At 41.6% G+C, this 18601-nt stretch overlaps 1 protein-coding gene across 2 annotated transcripts in view; it reads left to right on the forward strand.

Annotated features, from left to right (window-relative positions):
- The first annotated feature begins 777 nt into the window (after positions 1-777).
- LOC125892137 (metabotropic glutamate receptor 7-like) overlaps positions 778-18601 on the forward strand; it is a 100568-nt gene continuing 82744 nt past the window's right edge. The window contains exon 1 of one of the 2 annotated variants that reach the window (XM_049581926.1): positions 778-2416. In XM_049581926.1, coding sequence (XP_049437883.1) covers positions 1913-2416 — 504 coding nt within the window. In that variant the 5' untranslated portion in view covers positions 778-1912. The remainder of the gene's footprint in view (positions 2417-18601) is intronic. The other variant, XM_049581927.1, reaches the window with a different exon arrangement.

An 18601-nucleotide genomic window follows, 5' to 3' on the forward strand; every position in this document is an offset into this window, starting at 1 on the left:
TGCCTCATAATCATTTTCACGATAAAGCAACTCTCAGAGGCTGTTTATTACTCAATGATCAAGCAACTTAACTGACTTATCCTATAATCCATTTACTGTTTCCTGTTTGACTGCTTCCCAGGGTGCTGCTGTGATTTCTCAACAGCCGCAGCACGGTGGATGCTATTGTTGGATGTGTGATGGCTGCTTTAGAAGTGGACAGTTTCTAAGGTTACTTTCTAAGGCTTATACATGAATTATGTATCTACAGAATGCTCAGTTGGCACCTTTTCCTCACATTGTAACCCCCTGAACAAATGCAGCAGTCATTAGCAGAGCCTCAAAAATGATTTTTGCTTAATATAAGTTTTGAATTGCAGACAGAAAGTACCTTTTTTAATTAATGCTACAAATTGCCAAGTGAGTCCCTGGCTAATGCATGCCCACTGAAAGCAAATTATCATAATCTGCTTGTTTGTAAAAGCACCATCTGTGCAATTAAATAGTTTGGTGATGATAGTGTTTTGTTAGGAAGATGTGAGGGCTCCTTGCTCCTAAAGGTGTGGTTAATTCTCACCAGTCTGTGTGCCAGCGTGCGTGCCAGCGTGAGGCGCGCGCGTGTGCGAGCGCGTGCGGAGCGCACAGGATGAATCAGGAGTGTCTTCTGAAGAAGGGTTGCCTGGGAGACCAGCCTGGACCCCTCCAAACGTGTCTGTTCTCTCTCCTCTTCCTCTCCCTCCCTCCCCCTCTCTCTGTGTCCCTCCTCCGTTTTAAAGGTGCATCAGTAATGAATCCAAAACTATTTCAGGAAAGGCACGGGTGAAACCCTCCATACCTGCAGCTCAGTGCCACAGATCTTCGTTGCATGCCTGCCACCGTCAACATCAAAAGAAAAGAGGAAAAAAACACTCCGACTTTTGCGTCTGTTGTGTATGTGTGTGTGTTTGAGGGGGATAAAGGAGGGAGGCGAGGCAGAGCGAAAGAGATTATGAATGCGCACTGAGAGGCACTCAGAGGAACAATTGTCTTACTATTCAAGTCTAGCCTATAAGTGCATTTGTTCGCCTTGTTTACCTTCCCGTTGAACTGTCTGAAGACAACTTCCTGAAAACCTCGCCATGAAGTGATGCTACTCTTTTTTTTCCTGACCAGCTGAATGACGTCTCGCAAGGAAAGGGGGCTGAAAACTCGGCGCACACAGTGAATCCCTCGCTGTGACTCATTCATTTTGTATAAATGCGAGCGGTTGCGGAGACCGAGAAAGAGCCGGGGCTTTAATTAGCTGGATATTTCTTAGCCTTCCGCTCATTTGAGAGCATACTACTCGTTTTCTTTCTTTCTTTCTTTCCCCTTTTTTGGAGACTGTGGAGATGATATGCACCCCTGGGAGAGAGACACCACAGCCGACCGAGCCATCCCTGCGCTCCCGCGGAGTTGGTTTGAGCAAGAAGAATGTCACCCACTTCTGCTGGTCCTAACATCTCAGCACTGATTTGAGAGATAATTTATTAAAACCCACTGTATGTTATTTGGTAGAATTGCCGCTTTAGGTTGTGAATATTCCCAGCAGCGGCTTCATTGCTGTTTCGCGTTTTGGATTGAGCATAAATGGACAAAATTAGGCCAGTTCATCTGCGGCGGGTGATCATCTTCTTTTACTGATATTTTCTGACTAATGGATGGAGCCCTTTTTTCCGAGGGGAACTGAATTACCGTCAGGAGCTCCACTATTCAACAAGCTGCACCGCTCACTCCTGGCAGCAAAGCGATGGGCGCAGTTTGTCTGAGCCATCTACTGCGTCTTGGTTCTCCAGCCCAGCTTGTTGAATCTCCTCACTGTTGACAAGGATGGGTTCGTTTTAACAAAACTTCTTCGCCTCTTTGGTTCTGTCTCCGGCGGTTTGCAGACTCCATTGTTCCGTTAAAGTTGACCATGGCTCGTCCTGGATCGTGCGTGAAGCTGAGCACTATATGGAGAGCGCTTTGGCTCATGAGGACTGTGGTAGATTTCGCGCTGCCTCAGGAGACTTATGCGCCCCATTCAATACGGACTGAGGGGCATCTTACCCTCGGTGGACTCTTCCCGGTGCATGCCAGAGGTGCCGACGGCACGCCGTGCGGGGATCTCAAACGGGAAAACGGCATCCAGCGGCTTGAGGCCATGATGTACGCTTTGGACCAAATCAACCAGGACGACCAACTCTTACCCAACATCACCTTAGGCGCCCGGGTGCTGGACACTTGTTCGAGGGATACCTACGCGCTGGAGCAATCTTTAACTTTCGTTCAAGCCCTGATCACGAAGGACACCTCCGACGTGAGATGCACTAATGGGGAGCCACCGGTGTTTGTCAAGCCTGAAAAAGTGGTGGGAGTCATCGGAGCCTCGGCGAGCTCAGTATCGATTATGGTTGCCAACATCCTACGCCTCTTTCAGGCAAGTCTTTGAGCGTGAGCGATAGTTTTGTGGCTTTAAAATAGTGTTTTTACTGGTGCAGCTACAGTGTGTGCATGCTTTTGGTATGTGATAATACGCTTTTTAGGGAGGAGTGAAAGTGTTGCGCCTCATTGCTACCCACCCAGTAACGGGAAGCAGATGAAAACAGGGATGCCATAAGGAGTAAACAAAAAGCGTCATCTAAAAAATATGCAGTTTCAGTTGATATCATTTTCCATTTTTTCATGTGATGCATGTTACGACCAATTTCGCCCAGACTTCTCTCCATCTCAAAATATTGTAACAAAGAAAGGTGATGTAAGTTTGGGTAGTTTCCCCTCCACTACACTGTGTGGATGAGACAGCTGAGTGTGCTGTTGCTTGTCCCTGGTGGTGCTGCAAGAACAGCTCCCGTCTGTTCCAGTCTCACTCCAAAGTCTGGATGAGTGGGCACTGACAGCCTGACACAATCACACCCAAACTCAACAACCCCCTCCTGAGAATAACAGGCTCGCTTCATGTGATTGCACATGATTATATGAGCCTCTTGTACGGGGAGACTGCAGGCATTTTTATGAATTGTTTAGAACCTGAAAGCATTGACTCATGGTGGAGTTGGCTTTGCTTTTATCTACAGGGGCCCCCTTCTTCAAAATGAGCTTGTTTCAAACTCTTTGCGCCCTAATTGAGCTCGATGGCTGCAAGTAAATGAAATGAATTTGCACCACTAATTTCAAAATGAGTTAGCCTGGGTTTATGGGAACACATCTCTATTTCTGTTGGCTGAGACTCGACTGTTTGCCCACTGCTGGTGCTGCAGTGGAATGGGAAGCACAGCAGGGCACCAATACAGCAGATTAATTATTTAAAACACATCTCCATAGCAAAATGTCTAATTACTTGAAATACCATGTGGATGCTTTTTTCAAATGTGCAAACTTCTATACAGTTTTCCCGTGCGAGGATGGCGGTGAGGATCATCAGATCTGCAGTGTTGGTGCCAATGATTTGCGGTCGCAGATTGTAACTCATAGGCTTGTCATCTTGTGTTTTTGTTTCAGTTCAATTAGACAAACCATGGGCTCTGTCTATAAGTAGCTGTTTAACTGCAACTGTAAGAGCATCAAAGTACTTAACATGCTTTTAACCCTCCCCCTCTTCCGTTTCTTTTCTCGCACACACATAGAGTTACACACGCAACACTCTGGGTTTTTTTTTGTTCTCATCCTCTGGGGTTTTTTGGCTCCACTGGCTGGACAATTAGACTGATGGTCCCAACCGCAACCTTCTGCCTGGCTTTGGTTCCTATCCACTCTTTGTAGGCTGTGTTAACAAATAAATATTTTATTATTCCAAGTTGGTAAAACCCTCCAGTGATACTTTGAAGCATCCTCAACACACTCGTTATTTGTTGCAGAATGCAAGGGTTGTAAGACTTCCTTTTCTTCATGCAAGATGTGTAAAATTATGTATGCATTTGGGAAATTCAGAGAGTCTAAGGGGAGAGATGTGATTTCTTAATTCCCTCTCCTCTTTCCTCCTCACACCAGGTGTATCAGCAAGTCTCTAATACCCCTCTTCCACCAACATGGAACTGACTCTGTTCCGGTTCCCATCCCTAATTGTGAACCGTATGGAGCGTTTTGATGAATTGGTTGTGTACCTGAAGAGTTGCTTCCCAGCTGGAACCAGAAAATAAGGTTTCAGCAGATCCTTAACAAGTCTCAAAAGGCATTGAATTTATTAATTAAAAAATAAGGCCTTAACTGGTATTAAAATTTCTTTAATCTTTCAGAAATCTTAAAAATGCTAGGACATGAGGAGTAGGATTTTATCAGTTGTTTTTTTTGTGTCGTTGCACTGTAAAATCTCAGAATAATTGGTAACATCCACTGAATGGCTCTCGCATTAGCATCACGCAGATCAAGACAATGGAACAAACATTATTTATATTTTGTTTCTAGCCGGGATGCTCAGAGCAGAGGATTCACTGTCTGCTAGTTAGTTGTCCTTGTGTCATGGACGACATGGAGGAGTGCAAATCTAACAAATATTGGCTTTTTAAGCAGGATTTAACGGCATGGCTGAAACTGATACAAAGCAATGCACATGAGGCTCGGTATACTTTATTCAAAAACATTTTTAAACTCAGCAAAGTGGGAATAATAATAAATGCCAGGTATTTCCCAGTTCTGTTCTGCCATTGTTCCCGCCACACCTATTCCCCCATCTCCGATAGCACCAGGGTCAGCAGCAACAATTCTCTCAACAACATGTGGGTGTACACCTACACAGAAAGCAAAGGTGCTGTGTCGTCTGAACATAGTGACAAACGACCAATCATACAAGTCAAATGAGGAAGTAGGAGACCTATTTCATGCAGTGTTTGTGAACTTCAAATTGTACCAATTTGTGGAGTTTTGGTCACTGTAAAATTGGCCTTAAATTTCATTTTAAGTGATATTAAAGGCGCTGTATGTAAGAATGTGGCCAAAACGGTTACTGCACTCAAATTCTAAATATTGCCATGAGTCGTGTCCGCCCCCCCCCCCCCTCCCCTACAGATTCAAGGTTGCTGGACAGCGGCACGCTGGAGACTGATTTGTTTGCCCACGGGCCGCTGTTGTGGCAGGGCCGCGTCACCGCGTCCTTGATCTTCAGTTTTCCAGCGGACCGTTCGAGCAAGTCTGGCTTCTCTGCTGCTAATGCTGAGCCGGGATACAGCTGAGGAGACTGCTAATGCTATGTACTGGGACACTGCTAATGCTGCTTGCCGTGCTGCTGTAGCTCAGTTGTAACTTTAACTGATGCTGAGACTCTGACTGCGTGACTGGTGGGGGGGGGGGGTGCAACAGGCCAGAACACAAATTCAAAACATAAACATGATTTGCGGACTATAAAAATTTTTTTTATATGCAAATGTTGTGGCTGTGCTATTGTGCTGTCGGTGAGATCAGTATGTTATATGAACATTATTCCTTAGTCTCTGTGACATATTAGGAGGATTTTATGACTATTTGCTTTAGATTTCTTACATATAGCTCCTTTAAATCCATCCTTAAAAGTCTTAAATCTAACTAGCCTTAAGTTGTAGGAGCCCTGCAAAATATAGCAGGTTTTCCTTGACGTGAAGTGCGAACCATGACGACATTAGTGCGTGTGTCATATTCTACAGATTGAAAAGAGAGGATGGAGATGTCAAGGCAGAAAATTGTCAGAAATGGTCTCATTAATTGTTGGTCCAGGCTTGTTTTGATAACAGAACAAAAGTTACCAGCTAATAAACACGATCTGCCATCCTCCTGCTAATCTTTACTTCCATTGTCCATTTGTGTAACGAACCTCCGTAGGTGACGCATCCTCGATTTGCAATGGCTCTGTTCAAAACTGGTGGAAACACAGGCTGGTTTGCTAGAAAGCACCGCGGTTTCAAGAATTTTGAGCAGAGCTGGTTCAGTAATGAGAGCTAATTTGGAGGAAAAGGGGTGTAACTGTAAAGCAGTGGGAGTGTAGGTGTAGTCCATGTGCAATGTTGCACTGGAGCTTGAGGAGTCCGTGGATTCAGCATCCGTTGTTATGACTGCATCTCTTTTCATTTCCAGAAATGTAGATTTAATCACCACAGCCAAATCTGCACACACGATAAATCCAGTCTGAACCTGTTTGCCCCTCAGCAGACTTATTTTTTCCATGGCACTGGTGGTGATGATAGTGCTGATAATAAACGATAATAAATTAAATGTGAGGCCACTTGATACTGTATAATCAATACTTACCAGAAATGAGGGCTCCCAGCCCATTTACCCTCATTAGCCTTACAGCATTTGATTAGTGTGTTGCAGCCATTACACGTTTCTGAGATTGTTTGCAACTGCAATCCATCAAGTATCAAATGATTCCTGTCAAAAGCGTGAAAAGCTTGAGAGAACACCTGCTCAGTTATGATTAATGAAGCAAAGCAGATTTTTTTTCTCATATCAAAGTAAACGAGGGCTCCGTGGAAAGTGTTCAATTTGTTGTCCTTGTCGATTTGAATTACATTTTCACATAGATTATAGGATGTGGTCCATAACTAAGCAATCTAATGGACTTTGAAGTTAAATCTTTACACTTTGAGCTTTCGGTCAATGACCTCACCCTGAGTTGTCCCCCTAGCTTAATTCTCCCTTTGTTCTCAGTGAATATCATCAGGTCATTTTGTGTTTCACCCCTGTGATAAATGAATCATCAGGGCAGCTAAATAGTGATTGTAGATTTTATTGCCGTACACTAAAAAGCATGGCTGTCTATTCAGAACTTGAGTAGCTGCTGAACTGTTAATGCTGGGAAATTGACATGAGGAATGGATTTTTCTGAGGACCTAGGAGGGTTGATCAATACTGTTGCCATGGTGAGGCCGATTTGCTGCTAAGATGTTTTTATTTCACTGCCTTTCATGCTGTGTTGGAAATGAGAAGCAACAATGCCACAGGAGGAAAAAAAAATCAATCAGCCAAACTTTTTGAATTGTTACCAGGAGCTATGATGCTGTGCACCTTTTCAAAAATCACCCAACCCTCACTGTCTAGCTCATGAGCGCCAAGTCATTCTCGGGGAGGACAACACTGTAGTTGAAAGAGCGGGCAACTTTGTCCATTTGTAAGTCCCGGCCTCTTGAATGAATCATGAAATTGATTTTTATCCAGATGACATTTACATCAGGGAGTGCAGCTCGCAATTCTCTGTCGCATCTCTTTTCTCAAAGACCGAGGCACAACTTTGTATTGAATGCAGGTGAACTCCGTCTTGTCCTCCTGTCTGGGGAAGCGGCCCCTTCAGACTAGCTGTCTAAGTGAGGCATTGACGTCCTCTGCTCTCATAGCCCTGACAGGCTTCGGTCGGCTTTTTATCTCTCGTTTTTCACAGAATCATCACTGTGATTGATTTGAAGGAGATTGAAGCCTTGCAGTGTGATCTATTCAGCCGACAGTGGTAAAGACAGACATAAAGGGAATATGAAGGCTCTGTGTGCGTGTGTTACGTAAGAAGCTCTCAAAGTGACACAAAATGGCAAAGGTTAATTATGTCTGTTTCTCCAAACACCGGTGCTGTTTGTACATTTATTCATGCAGTGGTGCAGGTCAATTAGTCACATCTCTAGTGCTGTTTTTAGCCCCATCTTAGGAGGCATGTCGAGTTGGTTGGTTGGTAAGTCATGTACCATATGATAACGCGCACACACACACACACATATATATTTGACGCAAAGTGCTCCATTACTATTGCTGTAGGAGTGAAGACACAACAGACTCATGGATATTTTATGATGCACACCAGAGGTTTTGACTCTCTCTGTCACTTGGTAATTGGCTTTTATTCAGAGTGAGACACTAAGATCCCACTCAAAGCATTATAATTTTATAACAAGTACGTGAAACATGGATAACAAAGTAAGTAACTCCACTTTCTCATCCAAATTGACTCTTCTTTTCAAATTAAGGCTCAGCATCTTAGCTAAAGGAATACTTCAACTCCAAAATGATCAATTGTGCATCAATAACTCATCTGTGTTACGGTGAATTTGTGAAGAAATCTTTCTCTTGCATGCCTCTACTGTGAACTAATAACCCAAAACTGAGAAGATTCTTGATCAATTAGAATTAAAAAAAGGCTCCCCATTCAACAATAGCAAAACTATTAAAAAACTACTAAAAAAAAATCTGCTTACAAACTCTCACACAACTCGTGCAGTATAATCCAAGTCTCTTTTATGCAGTCATATGCTCAGTATTTTCCAAACACATGCAGTTTTACCAAAACCTTACACACTTCTGCACAAACAGTCTCATGTACAGACAAGTAGTGCACCTGAGCTCTGCTCAATGAATGCACAAGCAGAGTTCAAAGACACATGGCGGGGTGTGCTACTCATATGTGGAGGTGTTTCAAATTGTCATGCTTCAGCGACAATGCATGTGTTTGGGAAGTAGTGAGCATGAGACTGGATAAGTGAGACTTGGATTATACTGCACTGGCTGTGTGAGAGCTTGTAAATGGATGCTTTGATGTAGGTTTGCTGTTGTGAAACACAGACCCCTTCAGCTTTAACTTACCAAGAGTGTTCTCTGTTTTTGGATTCTTCGTTCACTGTGGAGACTAATTCACATGGGGTGAGTAAGTGATGTACAGATGATCATTTAGCAGGTGAGGTATTTCTTCACACATAACTAAATTCATTTAGATCTCTTTTATACATTTACTACATTTATTAAATTTTTCCAAGACTTAGTTATTGCACAAGAGCAGTTATTTAACTTTTTATGGTGGAGCATAAAATGTTACTACTACTGTATGTAGCTAAGAGAAAAGTCAGGTAGGCTAAAAGTGTAACAAAAAAAGGTCTTTGACTGTATAACGTATAGCATAAAAGAACGGAAAAAGACAGGTTGAGAAAGGCTCAGTGGGATTTATCTAGTAAGAGGAAATTGAAAACTTGGCTGAATATGGACGATGTTAATAAACCGTCAAAGCTTCACCATCCATCTCTCTGGAGTCGTGAAATATTCACAATAGAACAAGAGAATTACTGAATATTAGAATATGAGTCATATGAGTCTATCTTGTCTGGCTTTCCACGGGGTTGTGATTTAAGTTTGATTTCACCCCAATACTCAAATGGAAGAAAAGCTGTACAATTAAATTGTCTGTTTCCATGCAGGAGTTACTAGCACATAAAAAACTGGCAGTGGCTGGGTAACAATAATCTGCGAAAAACTGACAAAGAAGATATCCACACACTTCTATCCTGTTACTAATTTTCCCTTTATTCTACTTGGACATGACATTATGGTAGAGTGAGGTTGTGAGCACGCCTGTATTTATAGATGTGCTGTGATGACACTACACACATTATGTGTGAATTTGGTCATAGATAAGACACATGGGAGGACAGTATGTCCAATTATTTAAGCAGTAGAAATGATTACACCCTACCTGTGTGAATACATTACATTAAAAGCACAGCACCTGAGTCCCTGGGGGAGACAATTTGTGTCTGAAAACATTGCCACGTCCTTGTGGAATAAAAGAATTGGGAACAAGATAGCACAGTGCGGCAGTTCTTTTCTTCTTTTTTTTTGTCTTATTTTCATGCAGAACACAAAAACAAAACATTGAATACAAAACTCTCTAAAAGAAGGTCTGCTCTCGCAAAGCAATGAATACATAAAGACTTTTATATTATGGTCTAATAACACTCTTTTCACAGATAACAAAAATGCCTGACAGATTTTAAAGGGTTGATGAGTCATCAGTCAACATATTTGTGCTGGTTTGGTTGAACAATTGATCTTGTTCATTAAAGTGATGAAAATATTGAAACATAAAATGTTAGAAATAACTACCAAAACATACAAAACTACAGTATTACACATGACATTAAAGTATAAATAAATAAACCCTTTAATATAATACTTTTAAAAGTGTAATACCACCAATAAACGTTATACTGCCTAGTAAAACTAAGAGATTAATCATAGGTAGAGAGGATGTAGGAACTTTAAAGAGTAGGTTGTACTTTTATGATTCCTGTGGATATACTAAATACATTATCTATAGTCCAATGACTCTCACTTATGGTCGTTGGGACTGAGAGCCCTGTTGGTTTTCGTTCCAGCCATTTAATCAGGTGCTGACTTATGGCTCGATCAGACCAGAATTGGCAAGGTGAAATTTACTCACGCTGTGGCAAAAAGCAGGTGGGACAGGAAATAGTGTGGGCAGGGTTACAACCGTAAACTCCTGGTGTTAGCATGGCAAACAGACTAAGAATAGTGTTCCAAAAGTTGAGAAACATACACTTTTTTATTGATTTTATACTCTTATCCTCACCCACTATCCGTGCTCTTGCCGTAATGGACAGTCACACTGCATGAACTTTGTTCTGCTGCTTGTTCTCTTTAAGCATGCAGTTATACAAACAAAGATACAAGCAATCGATACGTACTTAAGGACAGGTCAATCCCACCTGCCCTTTCAAATTGGCTGGGGGCCGATGAGTCTCGCCATCTCTCAGGTCAGAGTTCAATCAGATTGAACCCTGCAAGAAGTGAACAGTCGTAGGCAAGATCAATTCGGAAGCAAATGCGAATACGACAGTGGAGCTGGGATGCAGATGAGTGCATTGAACTGAAGTGATCTGGTTGGACAGAGTGGCTACAGCGCTGTGAGTCTAAGTGCCAGGATTAAGCGATAACATGCATAGATTTGATGTTGGAATTGGCTAAAATAAATACAGAAAAATATGTTTGAATTATGGTGATTGGCAAATGAGAGTCAGTGACTTTTATTTGTTATCAGAGCATGAACTCCAAGCATATTCAGACCTGCAAAGACCATAATTAGACTCACAACCACAGAGGAATGTTGCCTGAGAGCCTATTTTTTCAAATTCCCATCCCCTTGGCCTTTTGGGTAGAAACAGTGTTGTGAGGGAGCGGTGTTCCTTTCATGTTCAGTGAAGCAGGTATATATATTCATGCACACAAACATGACACAGTGTGTGCAACTGATGCAATATTAATAGAATGAATAAAATATCCCTGTGTCAAACAAGTTGTCATTGCGCCTGACATGAGGTCATCAGGTCAGCAGCCTGCCACAGGGAGAATATGAGAAACCATGCACGCCTGATATTAAGGTCTTGGCTATTCCCACAGGCCTGGGGGGATGGTGCACTTTATTATTCAGACACATAATAGCATGCTATATGAATAAATGTTTCTCAATGAAAACACAGCTGGTACATTTGTATTCCATTCTTCATTTGTTTTCAGACCTATTCTAGTTTGTTTTTGTGTCATGATTGCGCTTGTAGCTGATAAATTTTGTTTCACTGTCTTTAATGAGATGTCATCCCTCATTTAGGCACGGGTTTGAGGTCTTTGCTTGACGATTGCAGCAGATCAACTCTCCCAGTGAGGCTATTACCCCCTTTTTCTCCCACTGCACTGGAGCGGGAAGGGGAAGAGGGCACCTGCTTAAAAGCTTAGCTCTGCTCACATTGAGGTCACACCAGTGTTCCTTCAAAACGTATTGTCGATATGACTGTAAAATGTGACAAGAATAGCACTCTTAGACTTTGTTGGAAGTTTTCTGCAGTTTATCTGGCGAGCAGAAGGAGCCAGAGAAGAGGAAACCCCATTACGTCCGATCCTCTTACGGGGATGAGTGGAGAAGCATGAGGAGGTCTCTGCTGGCTGCTGGTCGGCCTCTCACTCATCCTTCCAAAAAGCAAAAAAAAAAAAAAAAAAAGGTCCCCGTTGCTTTAGCAGAAAATGATCAGCGTGGGCTGAAAAGCATTATCACAGGGCTAATTGTAGTTTTTGTAGTTGTTTCAACTCAGTGGTCTGTGATCCATGCAACATTCTGGACAGAGCCTGAATCACAAAGTCACTCAGCCATAGCGGAGTTCTTTGCTATATGACTAAATAACATCCAAGTCTGCTTTTATGATGGAAAACCTCATACAAGCACAATAGTCTGTATAGATCAGTGAGACATTTGCCTTTTAAATATGATCTGTTTCTACCAGGCAAATTCTCTCCTCACTTCTAACACTTCTTCAAATCCTGCTAAATGAGTTAAGTGAATTTGTTAAAAGGCTGCCGTTAGTGCTGCCTGTGAGAGTGTCTGCTGCTTCAAAAGGAGGCATGTTGTTGTGGTTCCTCTAAGACCTGGGTCCTGTGCTTTGTTCTCTGTTTTATCGCTTTCTCAACACTTTCCACGCTCTGCTCTGAAATCACGTTGCACCTTAGAAATTATATTGCACTTAAGACTAATCCTGTGGATCTACTTGTCAGGGAGAATCCCCTAGCAACACATAAAAGATGCTGCATTTTAAGGAAAAAGGGAGCAAACAGAAGCAACGAAAACAAAGAGGTCACAGCTATACTGCAGGCTCTGTGAGACTGTACTGTAAAGCACAGCTGTGCTTCAGATAAATGCTAACAAGCGGCATGCTAGCACACTCACAGTAGCAGTGTTGAATGTTTGGAGGGTGTAATGTTAATGCTCACCATCTTAGTTTAGCGTGTTAGCATGCTAATATTTGCTAATTTAAACACTAAACACAAAGTATAGCCGAGGCTGATGGAGATGTCATGAGTTTTCCAGGTGTTTAGTCATAAATGATTTAAACATTTTTGACTTGATGATGGCGCTAAAGGAGAAGCCTTACGATCGCCGAAGTTATCACAAATCATCCTGTGAGGGACAGAAATATGTGTAACACGTTTCTTGGTAATCCATCCAATAACTTCTTTCAAAACTACAATTGTCAGCCTGGTGGTGGCACTAGATGAAAAATCATGTCTACAAAATTTTACAGCAATCAAGCAAGTATCTGTTGAGATAATTCAGTCTAGATCAAAGGGTTTTCTCTGCAGCCCAGTCATCAAAAGAACATGTGGGCATTTTATGTTTCCGCAAAGCACGGATATGTTACATTAGAATATATCGTATTTATCATATCAAAAAGATGTAGTTTTGAATACATGTGTATCAGCTGACTTTGTCATTGGGAGGTAGAGTGGATGGTGGATGGCATGAGTGCTCCGAGAGATGGTTGCTAGGCTGCAGACCTCTCTTAAGGACCAACAAACAATAAAACCAGTTGCTCATTAGCAAGACGCGATAAACAGGATCTTTTCCTAACCATAACCAATTGGTTTTTGTGCCAAAATATAACCGCACTTTAACCAAAGTTTGACTGAAGGTTCTGGGAGCTTCAGTCTGACACTCATGCTAACATGTTTGTGGTTTGCCAAAAACATATGATGCTAACATTTACTGTGACGATTAGCTTAGGTAATGCTAATGCTTACATTTACTGTGCTCATCTGAAAAGAGAAACCACCATGGCAATGCCCTAAGCTTGAGTTCATCTACTGTTCAGTAGGGGTGACTCCACTGATTGCAAAAGAACTCTCTCATTAAACATTTTTCTAATGAGTTTATTCTTTCAGCCGCTAGTTTAAGATCATGATGTTCATTTTGTAAATTATGGTTCCATTTAGAGTAAAATGGACGTTAAAGCAGAGTATGCTTTAGGGTGTTGCTACTCTGTAATGGACAAGTCGATACGACGGCGATGTCTTCAAGTTCTCAGTCAGATCCAGACCTTGTTCCCCTGCAGCTCCACCCACTCATCCACATATGGTCACTTCTGACAGCAAAAACCAAGATGGTGCCAAGATGCCAAACTTGAGGCTTCAAAACGGGAGTCCACAAACCAATAATTGACATCATGGTGACAGATCCACAAAGCCACCGTTAGCCACTAGCATGGTTAATAAACAGGACATGATATTTAAGCTCTGCACATCGATACACACATTTTCAGTGTCTCAGTCCCACAGTCCACACCGTTGAGTGTAGCAGCCACATGCATGCAAAGAGACTAATGCACCATTACTATTAAAACATAATAATCTTTGTGCAATGTGCTGCCAACTTAGGAGACAGGAGGTGCACTGCTCACATGGCTGTCTTTCTTTCCCCAGAGGCTGGTGGCACGAGGCTCTGTTTAGACTGCATGCCCATGTGAGGGCTCTAATGTAGATAGGCATGCCGCTGAAGAGTAGCGAGAAGTAGACAGGGAGTCACTGCACGCCAGCTTGAGCTGCAAGAGAAGGAGGAGAAAAACACAATGGTCCTTCTTCTGCAGTGTTTATATCCTCTCTTATCTCCAGTGGTATCGAGCCATGCAGATACATTTGTTTTTGTTTAATGTGCCACGGTGTCAACATTGTTTCATATTTGTTGCTCATTATTTTAAAGCAGGAATTGTTTAATGCAGTCGGCACCACGATCAAAACCCCATTCACCTTTATTGTTTTGGAGTGGAGGCAGAAGATGTATTCGCATCCTTTAAAGCTAAACATAAAGTAAGATAAAAAATAATCCATTACAAGTATAAATCCTGCACTCAGAATCCTAAGCAAATAGTAAAAGCACAGAATTACGAACAAAATGTCCTTAGAATAACAAAAGTATTAATAATAGTTCTCATACATACATAATACAGAAGAACCAACCTCTTTTTATTCCCAGGTCGTCAAATGCAGACGCTCTGTCACACACCTCTGCATCTTATAGTGATGCACAAGGCGTCTTTTAGCATCTCTATGTGACACACAGCTAAAACAAATTTTAATACATGGTTAATGCTGTGAAACGTTTGTGGTTAGCTTTAGGCAACAAAACTCCTTGCTTAAGATAATGTTTTGGGTTCAAATAAGCACCTTTGTTACCTAACAATAGTGTGACAATGTTAATTTATCACATAAGTAACATCAGCATGCGATAATTGTACGTAAATTAAGTAATGTTAGGTTAAACTACGGTGACTTTTGATTTCACACAGGACACATACTGTGGTCTCCTGGGTCAAAGTCTTGATTTGTTTGATCCATTTAGGTCTCCTCCCTCCCGCTCTATGTGGACTTTCTCACTTTTTATACAATGGAAGTGCCAGTCAAGTTAATTGAAAGCCTGGCGCATCTCATAAAAGCGCTAAAGGGTGCCTTTGGGATCGACATCACATGCCGAGGGCTGTGACAAACCGTCAGTATTTGACAACTTGTGGATGACAATGGGCTGAAAAAAATGATATTGCAAGTGTTTTATTATGTATTATCAGATAATTGTTACTGTTACATTTATATGCATATCATAGTATTGTTTAAGTTTATAGCATCTAAGTATCATTTTCCTGTTTTCAATAGTCGAGCTAATTTGAACAACTTTGTTTTTGATGTGACAAAAAGTCACACTTTATAAGATGATTATATGTTTTGTGTGTAAAATCTTTATCAGTGAGGCAACTGGTAATTAAAGCTGTCCAATAAATGAAGTGAAATAAGAGATACAGCATTTCCCTCTTGACATAAACTGATGTGGAACTATCACAGAGCATGAAATGAAGAAGTAAATCAAATTTGTATACTTAGATACAGTGCCAGTGGAAGTAAAAGCAAATGTGGTAAATGTAGTAAGTTATGTTTTTTAAAAACATGCCCAAATTAAACCAAACCTTCATGGTTAGATGCCAGATGTAAGTGAACTGAATAATTTAAAATATATTGACTTCATCAGGTGTTCATGTGTGCATGTGTATTAGTGTGTGCCGGCGGATCTCAGGGATGTCAGGGTCCAGTGTGCTCTCTCACAGTATACATAATAAACTGTCATCGGGATTCATTCCTTGTCCTTCAGCTGTGTTATTACAGCAGGGCCTGCAGGTGCATCAGAACGGTTGCTAACAACAGATAGTAATATATAACCATTATATCAGCTAGCACAGTGTGGACCTTTATAGGGAGACTAAATTATTAGAGTGCAGTGTTGGCCTCGGGTACTTTTGCTAAAATACCTGTTGATTTTACATGTGGAAATGAAAGAGTGGAACTTTGGTGTTTCATTAGCTTCAATTTCATTTCGTCTGTATTTCCCTCGAGATGATGTTTGGCGAGTGTGTGTGTGTTTTTTTTTCCCGGCTGGCTGTGCAATCGCGTGTGTGAGTTCTGTTTGAACATACAGTATTTGTGTGTGTCTGCTCTTTTGAGCTTATAAAGTATACTATGCCACAGTAGCCAGAGCATACATAAAAAATCAGCTGACAGGATAACTGTTTTCAGATGCAAATCCTGTGGGATTTCAAGTGTTCTCAGAAACGCCTGCATGTGACAGTTACATTGATTTGGGGGAAGACCTCAATCACCATTGACGTTTTGCAAATTAGAGAAGCTCTTTCCTTTCAAATAGGGTTGCTTAAACTACAATTGACTAGCGGATGGGAGCCATCACTGACAGAATACAGTGTTTTTTAACTGCCTTATCAGTGTTGGAGCACTCACATGTGGCCCTCAACAAGGCTACGAGGATCAATAACGTGTAATTTATCAATGGATTATGCATAGAGCTGTCAAGCGCCCTCTACCTGGAGGTCCAAGGGCAATCAAATGTGATATTTGCCAGTAAATATACTGAGGCCTTTTGGGAAACAAAACCATCTGTATGTTGCATCAGACAATCATTATTTTCCCTTAACTCCTGCCAGTGGATACAATTCTACTATGCACATGATATTTAGGAGGGCTAAAAACATTTTTCTAAGCTTACTGTTGCACATTTCTGATAAAATACATTTTGTGTTAATCATGATAGTGAAAAATATGTTCAATAATTCACATTAATGGCACTTGCCTTCCATGTGGCTACATATAATAGAGTGTGCCAGGGCTGACGTCAAAATCCAGAAGTTTAGCATCACGCTGGTTCCCAGAAGAGAAAGTGAACGTGATTTTTGCATTGCGTTTTGGATTATGTCAGAAAATAAGCTCTGTGGCTAACACAAGTTTATGATACTTACAGGTTTTGTTCAGCGAGATAATCTTCACATATGAACACCTTTCATACTGCATTCAAAGCTTAAATGCGATCGCCAGAAGTAAAAAGCTAACGTTAGGCTTTAACAGACTACATGACTACTCCACGGTCGCATGACTGTTGACGTCACCGCCACTAAGCTTTCAACTGATTTCGGGCTGCTTTATTTTAAAAACATTGTATAATGGGGAAATCGGACTGTTTAAGCTAAATAAGAAGCTGTAATGTTGGACTGCCAGCACTCTCGCCTGTTTGGGGTGATGACGTTTAATGTCCCCGACAGGGTTTGTAGTCATATTAAGCAACTTGTTAGCAACCGCCTTTTTTATGACACGTAAAAGCTTCAAAATTCACAAGTAGGGTATTTACTGATGTGTTTTATGTCATAGAACAAAACCTGAAACTCGCTTAAGCTTTTGTTAACCACAGACCTTATTTGAGGCATTTTACCAAAATCCCATTCAAAAAACGTATTGACTTTTAGACGAGAGAACCGGAAGTGCTAAAAGCGCCAACGGAGTTCCGGGTTTACTGGCACACTCTATTGGACCTCACAAGGTTACTAGTAGATTTTAGAGCTGTGATTTGGTTTCTCTTTTCTAAGGCAAGAGTAAGGGTTGGGCCCGGCATGTAGAGGTTATGGATATAGTGAGGACAGAATTATGTAAAGCCACATTCATGCTTGATGCAAGGGGTTAACATGAGCCCTGCAACAGGTACCTACAGCAGTAGGTTTTGATTTATAATTTAGCGTCAGATTTCATAATGGCACCACTGCAACACCAGACAGATGTGCGTGATCAGGCTGCATCTTACTTTATTTGTATTCCCCACAGTAACCGTTGCTTATATTCTTTCATTCCCTTTGTAATGTAGAGCGACGGTGGGATATGTCAGTACTTACAGCAGAACTGGAGTTACATTTAGGATAAATGCCTAGTTTTACTTTGTCTCATCACTGAACAGGAGACTTGTCCCCGTGCGGTCGTCATGTTTAAGTTCATTCATTTGCTGTGAAAGAGAGTAGGAGTTTCGGTGAGCAGAAGGTTTGCAGTATCTTTCCTGTTAACTCAGAAAACCACAGAGTCTTCCCCCAGCTTCCTTAATATTGTCTTTACTGCCAGCAATCTCCACAAACATCATAAACCTAAGCCCAAACTGACCTGTCTCACTTATGGCAGTCCCTGTGTGGTTTAGCCTTAATGTGATGTTAAATTTTAAAGAAGCCGCACATTGGATACAGCATAGCCTACAGCGCAGCTTTGACAGCTACATGCCATAACTGCTTAATGAGCAGCTATAAATCAAACTAAAGACCCCGGGTCCACCAAATTGTTTTTTTCCCAGCTGGAAACTCCAGGTGCTCCTCAGGAAAGCCCCAGCTGGGAGCACTTGAGGGTGCTTTGGAGGCGCTATGGTTTTTCAACTGAGAAGCTTTGGTTGCGTCTGGTTGTTATGATACCAAACACCCATGGGGGTAAATATGTGGACACAAGGTAGAGTACTTGCTCTGGATGAAGACGTGGGGAAAGAGGATGGATCTGCCAGTCTGTGTAGGTTCAGGAAAACATACAGTATATTTACATATTTCTCTGCCCTTGTTGTTGTTGTTCAGCATTTGTACATTGACGATTGGTCTTAGTGGTATTTTTTCCACCTCTAGTCCACTGTGATTGGACGGTCGGATCAAAAGTGACAGTAACAAGCACAGGGTTTACCCAAAGTTGAACATTTTTTCAACTCCTGGCGCTCAGAAAA

The sequence above is a fragment of the Epinephelus fuscoguttatus genome, linkage group LG7 (genome assembly GCF_011397635.1).
Source record: "Epinephelus fuscoguttatus linkage group LG7, E.fuscoguttatus.final_Chr_v1".
Lineage (NCBI taxonomy): Eukaryota > Metazoa > Chordata > Actinopteri > Perciformes > Serranidae > Epinephelus > Epinephelus fuscoguttatus.